Genomic DNA, 17,763 nt, shown 5'->3' on the forward strand with positions numbered 1-17,763 from the left:
AAGGTACAACTATCTCCTCGTTAATATTTTTGTTGGAAACAACCTTTGGAAGAAAACCAGGCTTAGTACGCAAAACAACCTTATCTGAATGAAACACCAGATAGGGCGGAGAACACTGCAGAGCAGATAACTCAGAAACTCTTCTAGCAGAAGAAATAGCAACCAAAAACAAAACTTTCCAAGATAACAACTAAATATCTATGGAATGTAAAGGTTCAAACGGAACCCCTTGGAGAACTGAAAGAACTAGATTTAAACTCCAGGGAGGAGTCAAAGGTCTGTAAACAGGCTTAATCCTAACCAGAGCCTGAACAAATGCTTGAACATCTGGCACAGCTGCCAGTCGTTTGTGTAACAAGACAGATAAAGCAGAAATCTGTCCCTTTAGAGAACTCGCTGATAATCCCTTATCCAAACCCTCTTGTAGGAAGGAAAGGATCCTAGGAATCTTAATCTTACTCCATGAGAATCCCTTGGATTCACACCAACAGATATATGTTTTCCATATTTTATGGTAAATCTTTCTAGTTACAGGTTTTCTGGCTTGTACCAGAGTATCTATCACAGAATCCGAAAACCCACGCTTAGATAAAATCAAGCGTTCAATTTCCAAGCCGTCAGCTGGAGAGAGACTAGATTTGGATGTTCGAATGGACCCTGTACCAGAAGATCCTGTCTCAAAGGTAGCTTCCATGGTGGAACCGATGACATATTTACCAGGTCTGCATACCAAGTCCTGCGTGGCCACGCAGGAGCTATCAAGATCACCAAGGCCCTCTCCTGCTTGATCCTGGTTACCAGCCTGGGAATGAGAGGAAACGGTGGAAACACATAGGCTAGGTTGAAGGTCCAAGGCGCTACTAGTGCATCCACTAGAGCCGCCTTGGGATCCCTGGATCTGGACCCGTAGCAAGGAACCTTGAAGTTCTGACGAGACGCCATCAGATCCATGTCTGGAATGCCCCATAATTGAGTTAATTGGGCAAAGATCTCCGGGTGAAGTTCCCACTCCCCCGGATGGAATGTCTGACGACTCAGATAATCCGCCTCCCAGTTTTCCACTCCTGGGATGTGGATCGCAGATAGGTGGCAGGAGTGATCCTCCGCCCATTCTATTATTTTGGTCACTTCTCTCATCTGACTGGAAAGGTGTCTAACTCAGTGCCTGACGTTAAAAAACGTTCCCCAAGCTTATAAGTGTGAATTTCAGACATAAACATGTATAAAATGCTCAAATAAATCAATCGATTTTGCCCATAAAAGTGTCTACCAGTTTTATAGCCCATATTAAGCCCTTTATTCTGTTTGAGACTAAGAAAATGGCTTACCGGTCCCCATGAGGGGAAAATGACAGCCTTCCAGCATTACACAGTCTTGTTAGAAATATGGCTAGTCATACCTTAAGCAGAAAAGTCTGCTAACTGTTTCCCCCAACTGAAGTTACTTCATCTCAACAGTCCTATGTGGAAACATCAAACGATTTTAGTTACTGCTGCTAATATCATCTTCCTCTCACAAACAGAAATCTTCCTCTTTTTCTGTTTCAGAGTAAATAGTACATACCAGCACTATTTTAAAATAACAAACTCTTGATAGTAGAATAAAAAAACTACAACTAAACACCACATACTCTTAACCATCTCCGTGGAGATGTTGCCTGTGCAACGGCAAAGAGAATGACTGGGGTGGGCGGAGCCTAGGAGGGACTATATGGACAGCTTTTGCTGGGACTCTTTGCCATTTCCTGTTGGGGAAGAGATATTTCCCACAAGTAAGGATGACGCCGTGGACCGGACACACCAATGTTGGAGAAATGAACCTCAATTCTCGGTACCTCTGGTTACACAATATGGTCTACACAGTAGGAAATTAAGATCTATGATCTCTAAACATTGGTATCTTTTACAAGAAGACCCCCACACATTTGAAATGTTTAAAAACCCTCCACTCTTTTCTTACAAAAGGAATAGAAACCTGATGGATGAATTTGCTAGGGCGGATTTGGGCTCCAAAAATCCGACCTTACCCCTTAAAAAAAAAGGTTCATTTCCATGCTACAGATGTGCGCAGTGTAATTCCCTCATAAAAGGTGATTATGTAACACATCCACACAATGGGAGTAAGATTAGTATTAGGAACACATATACTTGTAACTCAAGTTATGTAATTTATGTTATAAAATGCCCGTGTGGGTTGGCATATGTGGGTGAGACCACACAGAGTGTCAAGGAACGGATTAGACAACATAAGGCAGCTATCGATAATGAAGACTATGATGCTCCAGTTGCTTTTCATTTTTTGACTCATTCACATAATAAGAGTCAACTTAGGTTTCAAATTGTGGATGATGCTCCGATACTTAGAAGAGGGGGTGATAGACAAAGAACTCTTTTTCGAAAGGAAGCTCAGTGGATTAGGAAATTAGATACACTTAGCCCTAGGGGTCTGAACAGAGATATATCCTGGGGTTCCTTTATCTAAAAATTTGAGTATCTTACATGGGAATGAGATATCTGGGCATGTTAGCATAAGGTTTAGAGTGGTTATCTATCATACTATTTGATCGATCAAGTTGTGATCATAATCTGATGGTTATAGATATATTATGTAAAATCTTGCTAATGAATATTAATTACTGTTTAATGCATTTACCTAATGTTTTATATTGTACCTATTTAGTAATATTGACCAGTAGTTTGAATATCATATATCTAGATGAGTCAGTCATTATAGATGAGATTTTGTTATATAGATGAACATAGGTCCGTTATTTGTTATATAGATGAACATTGGTCCGTTTTCTGTTACTGTTCATTTGGTGTATATACATTGGCTAATGATCGAATCACTTCATATAACGTACCAGGATAGGTCAAGAGTTCAGATGAGATTTAGCTATATGGATTAAGTAGAACTCATTGCCCAATGTATTTTCCCATATCCCTTTACTGGGTTTCTGTATATAAAGTGTCTTCATTTAATGTTCGCTATGTTAGATTTAGTGTGTGAGTGATGTTCACGTAAAGAAGGTGTGTTCTCTATAGTCCAATCACTAACGAGATGTGAACTATAAGAGGCAGTGAACACTATGACGCAACATACTCCTTGAGAAAGGGCGGAGCCCGAAACACGCGTTGGAGTGTTGGTCTAAGGCAGTCTTTTCGAAAATCCACTGTATACATAGGTCTCCCTCTGATGCTAATCTGATCTCCAATAGCCTCGTACAACTGCTATATGTGACAATTCGGATGCAGTAAATCACGCTCACGGAGCGATATTCAACTGGAAACCAGCTGGGATTCTAGCAAATATATCTCCCTTTGCTTGCAGGAGTAGGTACACTGCACACTGACTAAGCGTCATCCGACAGGCAGCCGGACGGAAGCAAGTATACTTTATATCTACTATATTGCAAGCTGACACAGCGTACAGGTTTTTCTGGGTAGCCTGGGGGACATTCACAGTTGTGTTTTATTTACGCTGCAATTATTACTGCACCACACAACTCAGTTGTAGAGAGGTTTACATATTGTCCGGGGACAAAGTCATGTTACGGACTGCGAAGTCTTATTTACGTATTTCGTATCTAGAGGTGTGAGACCTATAAGGATAAGAGTATCCAATGAGTATGGTGGTTACACAGGGGCAGTGAATTTTGCTCTTAAACTACAATCAAGTTGGATAGTTTGTTGTATTACATTTGGATTACAATTGTTACCACTCCTCTGATGTTTGTAATGAGCTTCAATCAAGCGTGACTTATTATTTCTATTTGGATTACAAAGTATCGACTTTTTACGCCCCTGAGTGATTCATTTACATCATAGAACTGTGTATCTTCTAAAAAGACGCCTCTATTTTTCCCCTTAGGGACGCCTAAGGGGAAGTGCATTGTATGCGAGTGTATGCTGTATGTGAGTCTGAGTGAGGATAGGTTGGGGACCTTGGTTTTTTTGTGTCCATTATTTATTATTTTTTGTTTTTGGTATTTGTTTAGGAATTGATATTCCAGCTTTAAATTAAAATTATTTCTTGGTTAAATTATTTAGGAGTGCTGAGATATATATACACACACACACATATATATATATATATATATATATATATATATATATGTATATATACACACACATATATATATATATATATATATATATATATATATATATATATATATATATATATATATACACACACATATATTATATTTATATACGGTATATTAAAAAGAATGGTTTACAGGCACAAAATAGTGCTTAAAGCTGAAAGTTATTCAGGTAACATTCATGAGGTCCGTTGATCAATAAATAAATTGGTACAAATGAATGCATAAAATTGCACAAAGAGTTAATGCAATAAAAATTGAATACAAACTTAAATAAAAACTTTAAAACATGTATATCTCTAATATATATATATATATATATATATATATATATATATATATATATATATATATTATATCGTATTATAGTATAAGTCCAAATAACTGTAGTCCAGAAACAAATGAATAGATAAGAAAGTTCCCACGTGAGATGAATCAGATGAAACAAACTTCAGGTAAGTTGGTGTGCCCACAGAAAACACAATTTATGCTTACCTGATAAATTTATTTCTCTTGTGGTGTATCCAGTCCACGGATCATCCATTACTTGTGGGATATTCTCATTCCCAACAGGAAGTTGCAAGAGGACACCCACAGCAGAGCTGTTATATAGCTCCTCCCCTAACTGTCATAGCCAGTCATTCGACCAAAAACAAGCCAAGAAAGGAGGAACCATAGGGTGCAGTGGTGACTGTAGTTTAAATTTAAAAATTACCTGCCTTAAAACGACAGGGCGGGCCGTGGACTGGATACACCACAAGAGAAATAAATTTATCAGGTAAGCATAAATTGTGTTTTCTCTTGTAAGGTGTATCCAGTCCACGGATCATCCATTACTTGTGGGATACCAATACCAAAGCTAAAGTACACGGATGAAGGGAGGGACAAGGCAGGTACCACCGCCTGTAAAACCTTTCTCCCAAAAATAGCCTCCGAAGAAGCAAAAGTATCAAATTTGTAGAATTTTGAAAAAAGTGTGAAGCGAAGACCAAGTCGCCGCCTTGCAAATCTGTTCAACAGAAGCCTCATTTTTGAAGGCCCAAGTGGAAGCCACAGCTCTAGTAGAATGAGCTGTAATCCTTTCAGGAGGCTGCTGTCCAGCAGTCTCATAGGCTAAGCGGATTATGCTTCTTAGAAACAAAGAAATAGAGGTTGCCGAAGCCTTTTGACCTCTCCTCTGTTCAGAGTAGACAACAAACAAAGCAGATGTTTGACGAAAATCTTTAGTAGCTTGTAAGTAAAACTTTAAAGCACGAACCACGTCCAGATTGTGTAATAGACATTCCTTCTTTGAAGAAGGATTAGGACACAAGGATGGAACAACAATCTCTTGATTGATATTCTTGTTAGATACCACCTTAGGTAAAAACCCAGGTTTGGTACGTAGGACTACCTTATCCGAATGAAAAATCAGATAAGGAGAATCACATTGTAAGGCAGATAACTCGGAGACTCTACAAGCCGAGGAAATAGCTACGAAAAAAAGAACTTTCCAAGATAAAACTTTGATATCTATGGAATGAAGAGGTTCAAACGGAACTCCTTGAAGAACCTTAAGAACCAAATTTAAGCTCCATGGCGGAGCAACAGGTTTAAACACAGGCTTGATTCTAACTAAAGCCTGACAAAATGCCTGAACGTCTGGAACATCTGCCAGACGCTTGTGCAAAAGAATAGACAGAGCAGAAATCCTTTAAGGAACTAGCTGACAATCCTTTTTCCAAACCTTCTTGGAGAAAGGATAATATCCTGACCTTACTCCATGAGTAACCCTTGGATTCACACCAGTAAAGATATTTACCCCATATCTTATGATAAATTTTCCTGGTGACAGGCTTTCGTGCCTGTATTAAGGTATCAATGACTGACTCGGAGAAGCCATGCTTTGATAAAATCAAGCGTTCAATCTCCATGCAGTCAGTCTCAGAGAAATTAGATTTGGATGGTGGAAAGGACCCTGAAGTAGAAGGTACTGTCTCAGAGGCAGAGTCCATGGTGGAAAGGATGACATGTCCACTAGATCTGCATACCAGGTCCTGCGTGGCCACGCAGGCGCTATCAAAATCACTGATGCTCTCTCCTGCTTGAACTTGGCAATCAGTCGAGGGAGCAGAGGGAACGGTGGAAACACATAAGCCAGGTTGAAAGACCAGGGCGCTGCTAGAGCATCTATCAGCGTCGCCTTGGGATCCCTGGACCTGGATCCGTAACAAGGAAGCTTGGCGTTCTGGCGAGATCCAGTTCTGGTTTGCCCCAACGATGAATCAATTGTGCAAACACCTCCAGATGGAGTTCCCACTCCCCTGGATGAAAAGTCCGCCTCCCAGTTCTCTACACCTGGGATATGGATAGCTGATAGGTGGCAAGAGTGAATCTCTGCCCAGCGAATTATCTTTGAGACTTCTAACATCGCTAGGGAACTCCTTGTTCCCCCTTGATGGTTGATGTAAGCCACAGTCGTGATGTTGTCCGACTGAAATCTGACGAACCTCAATTGTCGCTAGCTGAGGCCAAGCCTGAAGAGCATTGAATATCGCTCTCAGTTCCAGAATATTTATTGGAAGGAATGTCTCCTGAGTCCACGATCCCTGAGCCTTCAGGGAGTTCCAGACTGCACCCCAACCTAGAAGGCTGGCATCTGTTGTTACAATTGTCCAATCTGGCCTGGGAAATGTCATACCTTTGGACAGATGGACCCGAGATAGCCACCAGAGAAGAGAATCCCTGGTCTCTTGATCCAGATTTAGTAGAGGGGACAAATCTGTGTAATCCCCGTTCCACTGACTGAGCATGCATAGTTGCAGCGGTCTGAGATGTAAGCGTGCAAACGGCACTATGTCCATTGCCGCTACCATTAAACCGATTACTTCCATACACTGAGCCACTCGACAGGGATAGTAGTACGCTTTGCTAGAGTAGAAACTGCTCCCTCCACCTTAGGGACTGTCTGCCATAAGTCCCGTGTGGTGGCGTCTATTGGAAACATTTTTCTAAAAATAGGAGGGGGAGAGAACGGCACACCTGGTCTATCCCATTCCTTATTAATAATTTCTGTAAATCTTTTAGGTATTGGAAAAACATCAGTACACACCGGCACTGCATATTATTTATCCAGTCTACACACACTGCAATTGTATCACAGTCATTCAGAGCAGCTAAAACCTCCCTGAGCAACACGCGGAGGTGTTCAAGCTTAATTTTAAATGTAGAAATATCAGAATCAGGTATCTTTCCTGAGTCAGAAATATCACCCACAGACTGAAGCTCTCCTTACTCAGCTTCTGCATATTGTGAGGCAGTTTCAGACATGGTTCTTAAAGCGTCAGTATGCTCTGCATTTCGTCTAACCCCAGAGCTATCTTGTTTACCTCTAAATTCAGGTAGTCTGGCTAATACCGCTGACAGTGTATTATCCATGACTGCCGCCATGTCTTGTAAAGTAATCGCTATGGGCGCCCTCGATGTACTTGGAGCCATTTGAGCGTGAGTCCCTTGAGCGGGAGTCAAAGGATCTGACACGTGGGGAGAGTTAGTCAGCATAACTTCCCCCTCATCAGATTCCTCTGGTGATACATTTTTTAAAGACAGAATATGATCTTTATTGCTTAAAGTGAAATTAGTACATTTGGTACACATTCTAAGAGGGGGTTCCACCATGGCTTTTAAACATAATGAACAAGGAGTTTCCTCTATGTCAGACATATTTGTACAGACTAGCAATGAGACTAGCAAGCTTGGAAAACACTTTAAATCAAGTTAACAAGCAAATATAAAAACGGTACTGTGCCTTTAAGAGAAACAAATTTTGTCAGAATTTGAAAAACAGTGAAAAAAGGCAGTAAATCAAACAAAATTTTTACAGTGTATGTAATAAGCTAACAGAGCATTGCACCCACTTGCAAATGGATGATTAACCCCTTAGTTCAAAAAACGGATCAAAAAAACGATATAGACGTTTTTTAACAGTTACAACAAACTGTCACAGCTCTGCTGTGGCCCTACCTTCCCCAATAAATGACTTTGAGCCCTTTAGAGATGTCCTATAGCATTCAGGGGACTTCTGAGGAAAGCTGGATGTCTCAGTCTGTAATTTTAACTGCGCAAAAAAGCGCTAAAATAGGCCCCTCCCACTCATACTATAACAGTGGAAATCCTCAGGAAACTGTTTTTAGGCAAAAATAAAGCCAGCCATGTGGAAAAAACTAGGCCCCAATAAAGTTTTATCACCAAAGCATATATAAAAACGATTAAACATGCCAGCAAACGTTTTATATTGCATTTTTATAAGGGTATTACCCCTGAGAGTAAGCATGATACCAGTCGCTATTAAATCACTGTATTCAGGCTTAAAGGGCCACTAAACCCAAAATCTTTCTTTCAAGATTCAGATAGAGAATAGAAATTTAAACAACATTACTATTTACTTCCATTATTTATTTTGCTTCATTTTTTAAATATCCTTAGTTGAAGAAAAAGCGATGCACATGGTGAGCCAATCACACAATGCTTCTATGTTCAGCAACCAATCAGCAGCTAGTGAGCATATCTAGATATGCTTTTCATAAAATAATATCAAGAGAATAAAACAAATTAGATAATATAAGTAAATTAGAAAGATGTTTAAAATTGCATTCTCTTTCTAAATCATATGTGGGTGGCATGTCCCTTTAACTTACATTAATCCGGTATCAGCAGCATTTTCTAGCATTTCCAATTCTAGAAAAAATTGTAACTGCACATACCTCATAGCAGAGTAAACTGCATGCCATTCTCCCGCTGAAGTTACCTCTCTCCTCAGACATAAGTGAGAACAGCAATGGATCTTAGTTACAACCTGCTAAGATCATAGAAAACTCAGGCAGATTCTTCTTCTATTTTCTGCCTGAGATAAAATAGTACAACTCCGGTACCATTTAAAAATAACAAACTTTTGATTGAAGAAAATAAACAAACTATTTTTCACCACTCTCTCTTACTACCTCCATGCTTGTTGAGAGTTGCAAGAGAATGACTGGCTATGACAGTTAGGGGAGGAGCTATATAACAGCTCTGCTGTGGGTGTCCTCTTGCAACTTCCTGTTGGGGATGAGTATATCCCACAAGTAATGGATGATCCGTGGCTTGGATACACCTTACAAGAGAAACCAAGATTAGTAAATAGACTTCCTACTTACAAGAAATTACTTCAATCAAAATGAGGTAAGTGCCGCATAGGATGCTAAGTAGTTGGTTGTCTTTAGTCGTAGGCTCCTTGTATGCGTGTATAATTCCACTTCTTTCAAAACCCCAGAAAGAGATTGTATCCTCCTGAATCACAATGCCATTTGCAATCGATATACAGAAAAAATAAAAACAACAAATATTGCAATATTGTTTTTTATAAAGCAAACTTGTTATTTTATTAGTTAAAACATTGGTAAAACTCACTTACAATTTTCAACCTCAATTCACATATGAGGTATCAGTATACCATACACAAAATGGTAATTCACAAGGAATCTCCTTCTCATGACAAGGTAGCAGCAGCAATAGTTTATATACCTTTCTTATGCTAAAACGTTATAGCATCAAAGGGAGAATAGTCTCCACAAGAAAATTAAATCTCCCGCTTATCCTAACATGTTTCAAAGGTTGCTTATGGATCAAACCTGCCTTCTACATCAGAGGATATGTTCTAACTTCTAAAGCTAATCATATAAATAACGCCAAACACGAGGGCGGTGCGGCCCGCCCCTGTGTTGGCTGTCAATCTCATTGGTCAAATTCTGTGATGTAAGCATGGGGATGTATAGTAGAAAACCTCCCCTTAGTGTCTTGAATGCATAATTCTTGTGACATTCCGTGGGAGTGTACGTCACATGACAGAGGGTCGCATTCCGATTGGTTTAATATCGATCTTTTCAGTTGGGCTTTTATTTAGAATTCCCGGTACTGATTAGCAATCCCCATTGATCATTCTCTTTGGTGTGTAAGAGGGGGATGGGGGAGGGGGGGAGGGAAGGTTTGATATAATAGATTAATTAAAAACCTTCCTTTCTATATCTTAATCATGTAGCTATCATCACATTCAGTGGGTGTGTGTATCACATGACAAAAGTAACATTCTTATTGGTTTAATATCGATCTGTCAGTGTACTGCTCTAAAGCTTGCTTATGGAAGTGCTTCCAAGAAATGGAGAAAATTCTCTTTGTAATCTGCTTAATCTATTCCATAAATCTTATGTCAAATAACATATTCAAAACAACACTTTCACATTGTCTCTTGATCTCATGAATGAACTCATATCAACATTACACTTTATGTATTTAAATGAGGCCATTGAATATATGGGTCACTGGCATCTCCCTATCCGATCAGCTGTTCCGATCAGCCAATAGAATGCGAGCTCAATCTGATTGGCTGATTGGATCAGCCAATCGGATTTTTCCTACCTTAATTCCGATTGGCTGATAGAATCCTATCAGCCAATCGGAATTCTAGGGACGCCATCTTGGATGACGTCACTTAAAGGAACCTTCATTCGTCGGGAGTCGTCGGAAGATGAGGATGGATCCGCATCGGCTGCTTCAAGACGGTCCCGCTCCACGCCGGATGGAAGAAGATAGAAGATGCCGCCTGGATGAAGACTTCGGACCCTCTTCTGGACGGATCGGTGATACCCGGCGTGGTGAAGATAAGGTAGGAAAATCTTCAGGGGCTTAGTGTTAGGTTTTTTAAGGGGGGTTTGGGTTAGATTAGGGGTATGTGGGTGGTGGGTTGTAATGTTGGGGGGGTATTGTATGTTTATTTAAATGCAAAAGAGCTGTTTTCTTTGGGGCATGCCCCGCAAAAGGCCTTTTTAAGGGCTGGTAAGGTAAAAGAGCTGTTAAATTTTTATTTTAGAATAGGGTAGGGCATTTTTTTATTTTGGGGGGCTTTGTTATTTTTATAGGGGGCTTAGAGTAGGTGTAATTAGTTTAAAATTCTTGTAATCTTTTTTATTTTTTGTAATTTAGTGTTTGTTTGTTTTTTGTAATTTAGTTTAGTTGATTTAATTGTAGATAATTGTAGGTAGTTTATGTAATTAATTTATTGATAGTGTAGTGTTAGGTTTAATTGTAACTTAGGTTAGGATTTATTTTACAGGTAATTTTGTAATTATTTTAACTAGGTAGCTATTAAATAGTTATTAACTATTTAATAGCTATTGTACCTATTTAAAATAAATACAAAGTTGCCTGTAAAATAAATATAAATCCTAAAATAGCTACAATATAATTATTCGTTATATTGTAGCCATATTAGGGTTTATTTTACAGGTAAGTATTTAGCTTTAAATAGGATTAATTTATTTAATAAGAGTTAATTTATTTTGTTAGATAAAAATTATATTTAACTTAGGGGGGTGTTAGTGTTAGGGTTAGACTTAGCTTTAAGGGTTACATTTATTAGAGTAGCGGCGAGGTCCGGCCGGCAGATTAGGGGTTAATACTTGAAGTTAGGTGTCGGCGATGTTAGGGAGGGCAGATTAGGGGTTAATACTATTTATTATAGGGTTTTTGAGTCGGGAGTGAGGCGGATTAGGGGTTAATACATTTATTATAGTAGCGGTGAGGTCCGGTCAGCAGATTAGGGGTTAATAAGTGTAGGTAGGTAGCGGCGACGTTGGGGGGGCAGATTAGGGGTTAATAAATATTATGTAAGTGTCGGCGATGTTAGGGGCAGCAGATTAGGGGTACATAGGGATAATGTAGGTTGCGGCGGTGTGCGGTCGGCAGATTAGGGGTTAAAAAATTTTAGTACAGTGGCGGCGATGTGGGGGGGCCTCGGTTTAGGGGTACATAGGTAGTTTATGGGTGTTAGTGTACTTTAGAGCACAGTAGTTAAGAGCTTTATGAACCGGCGTTAGCCCAGAAAGCTCTTAACTCCTGACTTTTTTCTGCGGCTGGAGTTTTGTCGTTCTAATGCTCACTTCAGCCAAGACTCTAAATACCAGCGTTAGAAAGATCCCATTGAAAAGATAGGATACGCAATTGACGTAAGGGGATCTGCGGTATGGAAAAGTCGCGGCTGGAAAGTGAGCGTTAGACCCTTACCTACAAGACTCTAAATACCAGCGGTCGGCCAAAACCAGCGTTAGAACCCCCTAACGCTGGTTTTGACGGCTAACGCAGAACTCTAAATCTAGGCGATAGTGTAATTTGAAGATGATTTTTAGCTTAGTACTAAATCAGGGAACAATTAAGCTTATGAACATGTAAAAAAATGTTAACATTGAAAAAGCTGCACAAATAGAATGCTTTATCGAAGAGGCTGAAGATATTAAACTAGAAAACTACATATGTCTGGTGAAAGTCGTCTGAAAATGTATTGTCTGATGGATTGGAATATGCCTCTCAAATTCTCTCAATATCCCAGTACAAGGCCACAGAGAAAACACAATAACCTGTTTTCCAATGACAGGAATGTTCTCAGATGTGAGACCATGAGATGCATTCACTTTCTGTATTTGTGAGGGTGACGCACTCTCTGCTGCTTACACCCCAAGACTGGCTCTGCGTGCGCCACGACAGCCATCCAGTATACCAAAGATGATACAAATCTAATCATTTGAATAAACAAAAATGAGTCTCTTTTACCACTTGACAGGGAAAACTATTTCCAACAACGCTTCCCAATGACAAACAGAATAGAACCAGACAGCCAAGCAGACCCTATACATTTTGTGAGTGGGTGGGTGTCTGATTCACAGCCACAATCGAGCAATACACAACCCAGAGCACACTCACAGCTGGAGCAGCCACATCAAGTAAACACATACGCCAGACATTGCAACATTCACACAGAGTTGCTTTATGAAGTACACACAGAATAGTATATATGGGTTCCTGCCCATCAGACTGGAGTAACTACATGATGCTATCTCTCTACCCAGATCTGTCTGTCCTGGCGAGAAAACAAAAAGGCTACAATCATACAGGGCAGGACAGTATTTAGTAATAGTTTTAGTTACATCAGCTTTAGCAGCAGTTGTTGTATTAGTAGGAATAGTATCAACAGTAACATTTGTAGAAGAAGTAGAACAAATGTCATTAAACTATTAGAAATAGAGACAGGCATTCTAGTGTTTTCTTATGTTTATGATGGTTTGTAAAATACCCACCAGATATCAATGCCATCATTATTACACTAATACACCCGAGTTTTCTATATAAAACACACTATTCGGTTCTTCGTTAAGCGGATCCTACATTAATGAAGACTTTTGTTAATGATATAAGTGGGGTACCAGTATTAGATTTTCACAGATTCTCCAGTGTGCACGGGAAGTGCTCATTTCATTACTGAAAGAGGAGGTGTACCAGTAAATAATGTACCACTTGTGATGGTTAATAAAAGATTGTGAATACTTCGATATCATTGTGGCTACACTTGGTCTTCAGTGCTAGGGGAGAAACAGATTATTTGCATCAGCAAGTAGTGCAACAAACCGTTTGTGTATAAAAACAGAATTCGGGATTAGCAATAAATAACCCAAAGATTAAGATTTATACTCCAGGCAAGAAACTGTGCATGTGTATCAAACAAGAATGATGTAAAAAGGCTGTAAAGTTAGAGGCAAAAGCAAGAAATAATAGATTAATGAGTAACACGGTTAGTTGGTACATATTCCTTCAAGTAGAGAGAGAGAGAAAAAATAATTAGTTTGTAAATCAATGTGTCACACCACAGGTTAGCCTTCACATAGAGAAGAAATACCCAGGAGTAACAGTACTGAATGTAATCTGTATCCTTCAGTTAGAAGCATTAGAGAATATAAGTAACAATACTGATGAGTAATGTTCCTTCACAGCTAGAGGGGAAACAAGTGATCAGTTTGCTTCAGGAAGTATCAGCAGAGATGAGTACCAGCACTTCAGAAGAAACAAGGCATTAGTAGTGCAGAGCATTCCCTGAGTGTTAGTAGAGCTAATTATTAACAACAAATACAAGAGAATATGAATTAGACCAGCTGGGGCTCATTACATAAATAAAGCACAAACAAAATTATATTAGAAAAACTCACGTCTGAAGTCACGGAAATAGATGGTTTGCTGGTTTGGATTCAGCAACTGGATAACAGAGTCATCAATGTTGTTCTTCACCCGGCAGCTGATAATGGCCACGTCCCCCTCTACCACAGTCACATTTTCTGTCACCAGGTTCTGGGACTCCCCTGGTAACAAGACAGGGGGAGGAGTCATAAGGTGGGGAAGGAGGGAAATAGACAATAGGGTGGGGGGGGGGGCGGAGAATATTGGAGGGGAAATCTTAAGTTACCTCTATGCAACACCGTGTAGCACAGACACAAACTAGTTTACATTATACATGTCTGCTCCATGAATAACACATATAAGCACTGACCTCAGTCGGCAAACCCATCACCCAGTGGACAATACACACATAAAACCACCAAACCACCTTCCTCTCACTGTACAATACACACACACAAAACCACCAACCCAACTAACTCTCACTGTACAGTACACACATAAAAAACACCATACCAAATAACTCTCACTGTACAATACACACATACAAAAACCATCAACCCAACTACCTCACACTGTACAATACACACACACAACCACCAACCTCTCACTGTACAATACACACACACAACCACCAACCCACCTACATACACAACCACCAACTCACTTACCTCTCACTGTACAATACACACAACCAACAAACCTACCTACCTCTCACTGTACAATACACATAACCACCAACTAACCTACCTCTCACTATACAATACACACACACAACCACCAACCCACCTACCTCTCACTGTACAATACACACAACCACCAACTAACCTACCTCTCACTATACAATACACACACACAACCACCAACCCACCTACTTCTCACTGTACAATACACACAAGCACCAACCAACCTACCTCTCACTGTACAAAACACACACACAACCATTAAATCACCTACCTCTCACTGTACAATATATACAACCAAAAAATAAATGTTAACTTGTAATATCACAAATCAAATATATAACCAATAAAGAAAAAAATGTGATAAAGCACTGTTAAGGATTTGTGATCTTCAGGAATCCAGAAGTTAAAATCCTTGGAAGAAAAGGAAATAACAACAAATAGTGAAGTCCTGTATAAACAGATTATATAAAAAAGAGGTGGAAGTATCTACAACTTAGCTCTTAGTAAAACAGCTCATGTGTTAAAGTATAGATGAATCAAGGGACACCAAACTACGAAAAAGCAATTTATTACTCCAGTAAAATCACTCAGGTTAAGGGAACAATTATAAAACACAAAGCCGACTGTAGAATCACCAAACACAGCGTTCACAGACAGCTGCAGAGTGTAAATTTCAAAGTCCCAACCCTCCTTGTGACATCAGAGTCTCAACAGTCCAACCAAATCTGACTGTTGGGACTCTGATGTCACAAGGATTTTAACTTCTGGATTCCTGAAGATCACATATCCTTACCAGTGCTTTATAACATTTTATCTTTATTGACAATGCACACAACCACCAACCCATCTAGCTTTCAATGTACAATAAACAACCACCAACCCACCTACCTCTCACTGTACAACACACACACCCACCAACCCATCTACCTCTCACTGTACAATACACACACAAGCACCAACCCACTTACTTCTCACTGTACAATACCCATACACAAGCACCAACCCACCTACCTCTCACTGTACAATACACACACACCCAAACCCACCAACCTCTCACTATACAATACACACACAACCCACAGTCCACCTACCTCTCACTGTACTAGTACACACACACAACCCCCAGCCCACCTACCTCTCACTGTACAATACATACATACAACCCCTAACTCACCTACCTCTCACTGTACAATACACACATACAACCCCCAACCCACCCATATCTCACTGTACAATACACACATACAACCCTTAATCCACCTACCTCTTACTGTACAATACACACAAACAACCCTCAACCCACCTACCTCTCACTGTACAATACCAACACACAACCACCAACCTCTCACTGTACAATACTCACACCACACACAACCACCAACCCACCTATCTTTCACTGTAAAATACCCACACACAACCACCAACCCACCTACCTCTCACTGTACAATTCCAACATAGAACCACTAACCCACCCACCTATAACTCTACAATACCCATATACAACCACCAACCCACCTACCTCTCCCTATATATAATACCCACATACAACTACCAACCCACCTACCTATCACTGTACAATACCCACTGCTCTAGTGTACAATACCCACACGCACAACACAACGGCCCCACATTCCAAGATGTCTAAACCATGCAATGACTAAAAAAAACTTCAAATACAGATTAAGATTCAAAGGATAAATAGCTGGTTAAATGCTGACCAGAGTCAGAAGAAAGGTCTGAAATACAGAAATATGTAGCAATTCTCTCATAAAAAAAACAAAAATAGACAAAATCTAATCCTTTAGGAAATTAGCTGGCAAACCTTTATCCAGAACCTCCTTTAGGTACTCAAGAACTCAAAAAATTCTAAAAGAAATTCCAGTGATAACCTTTGGGGCACACCATGCAAATAAAGGTTTTCCATACCCTATGAAAAATACGTTTGATAACAGGTCTCCAAGCCAAAATCAAGGTTACAATAACCTTGTCAGACAAAACCTCTCTGGGACAGAATGAAGTATTTAAGCGAAATGGCGTAAAAAAAAAAAAAGTTTTGATATGTTGATAAAAGAAAGGACCTTAAGAGAGAAGATTGCTTCTTATAAGAAGCCTTCAAGGCTGGCACAAGGACCATCTGAACCAGTGTCAGGGTTACTCACTCTTTCTTGTTTTACTTGGAGTGCAGGCCTGTTTCTGGCTTTTCTGGCAGTATTTCTGACACTGTGTTCCTCTCACACGCCCTCTTATGGGCAATCTTGTGAACATCATCCCTCTGCAACTATTGGCAACTTCCTGTCTCCAAGTGATGATGTAACGCCAGTTCACTATATAACCATCACCCAGTCCATTCTGCCGCCGCCCTTGCGTGAATCCAGACCTACCAAGTGCACACCTGTATTTTTGTTTCCATTTTCCGTGTATGACCCTGGCTTTGGCTGACTGATTTCCTGGGTACCGACACCGGATATTGTTCCTGCTCTGTGTGTTCCCTGACCCAGATCAGCTGACAACCTGCTTTGGCATCTGACCTGTGGCTCCAACATTCTGGATTTCACTATTGTTGTTTATGCTTTTGTTTATTGCTCTTTTCAATAAACTATATTTTTTAACCTCCACTTTCGGTTTCAATCTGGTTTCTTGGTTCCCTGACAACCAGATCCGCAAACCAAATCCTGTGAGGCCATGTTTGGAGCAATTAGAATTGATGAGGCTTGTTCCTGCATGATTCTTACTATCACTCTGAATAGTAACACAAATTGAGGAAAACTAATCTGCTTGAATGACCAGGGAACCACAAGGGCACCTATCAGACTTGCCTGATGGCTCGAAGACCTGGCACAAAACAGAGGCAATTAGTGATTCCCTGGCAAACCAAAAAAAAATAAATCACAATCTGGTAGAAAACCTCCTGATGTAGTGACCTTTCCCCTGGGTGAAGAGGAATGTGACCAAGAAAGTCTG

At 39.9% G+C, this 17,763-nt stretch overlaps 1 protein-coding gene across 3 annotated transcripts in view; it reads right to left on the bottom strand.

Moving 5' to 3' along the window:
- CADM1 (cell adhesion molecule 1) overlaps window positions 1-17,763 on the bottom strand; it is a 636,874-nt gene that overhangs the window by 356,180 nt on the left and 262,931 nt on the right. For all 3 annotated transcript variants that reach the window (XM_053691376.1, XM_053691375.1, XM_053691374.1), the window contains exon 3: window positions 14,152-14,301. In XM_053691376.1, coding sequence (XP_053547351.1) covers window positions 14,152-14,301 — 150 coding nt within the window. The remainder of the gene's footprint in view (window positions 1-14,151; window positions 14,302-17,763) is intronic.

Source organism: Bombina bombina, chromosome 8 (assembly GCF_027579735.1).
Source record: "Bombina bombina isolate aBomBom1 chromosome 8, aBomBom1.pri, whole genome shotgun sequence".
In the NCBI taxonomy this organism is placed as follows: domain Eukaryota; kingdom Metazoa; phylum Chordata; class Amphibia; order Anura; family Bombinatoridae; genus Bombina; species Bombina bombina.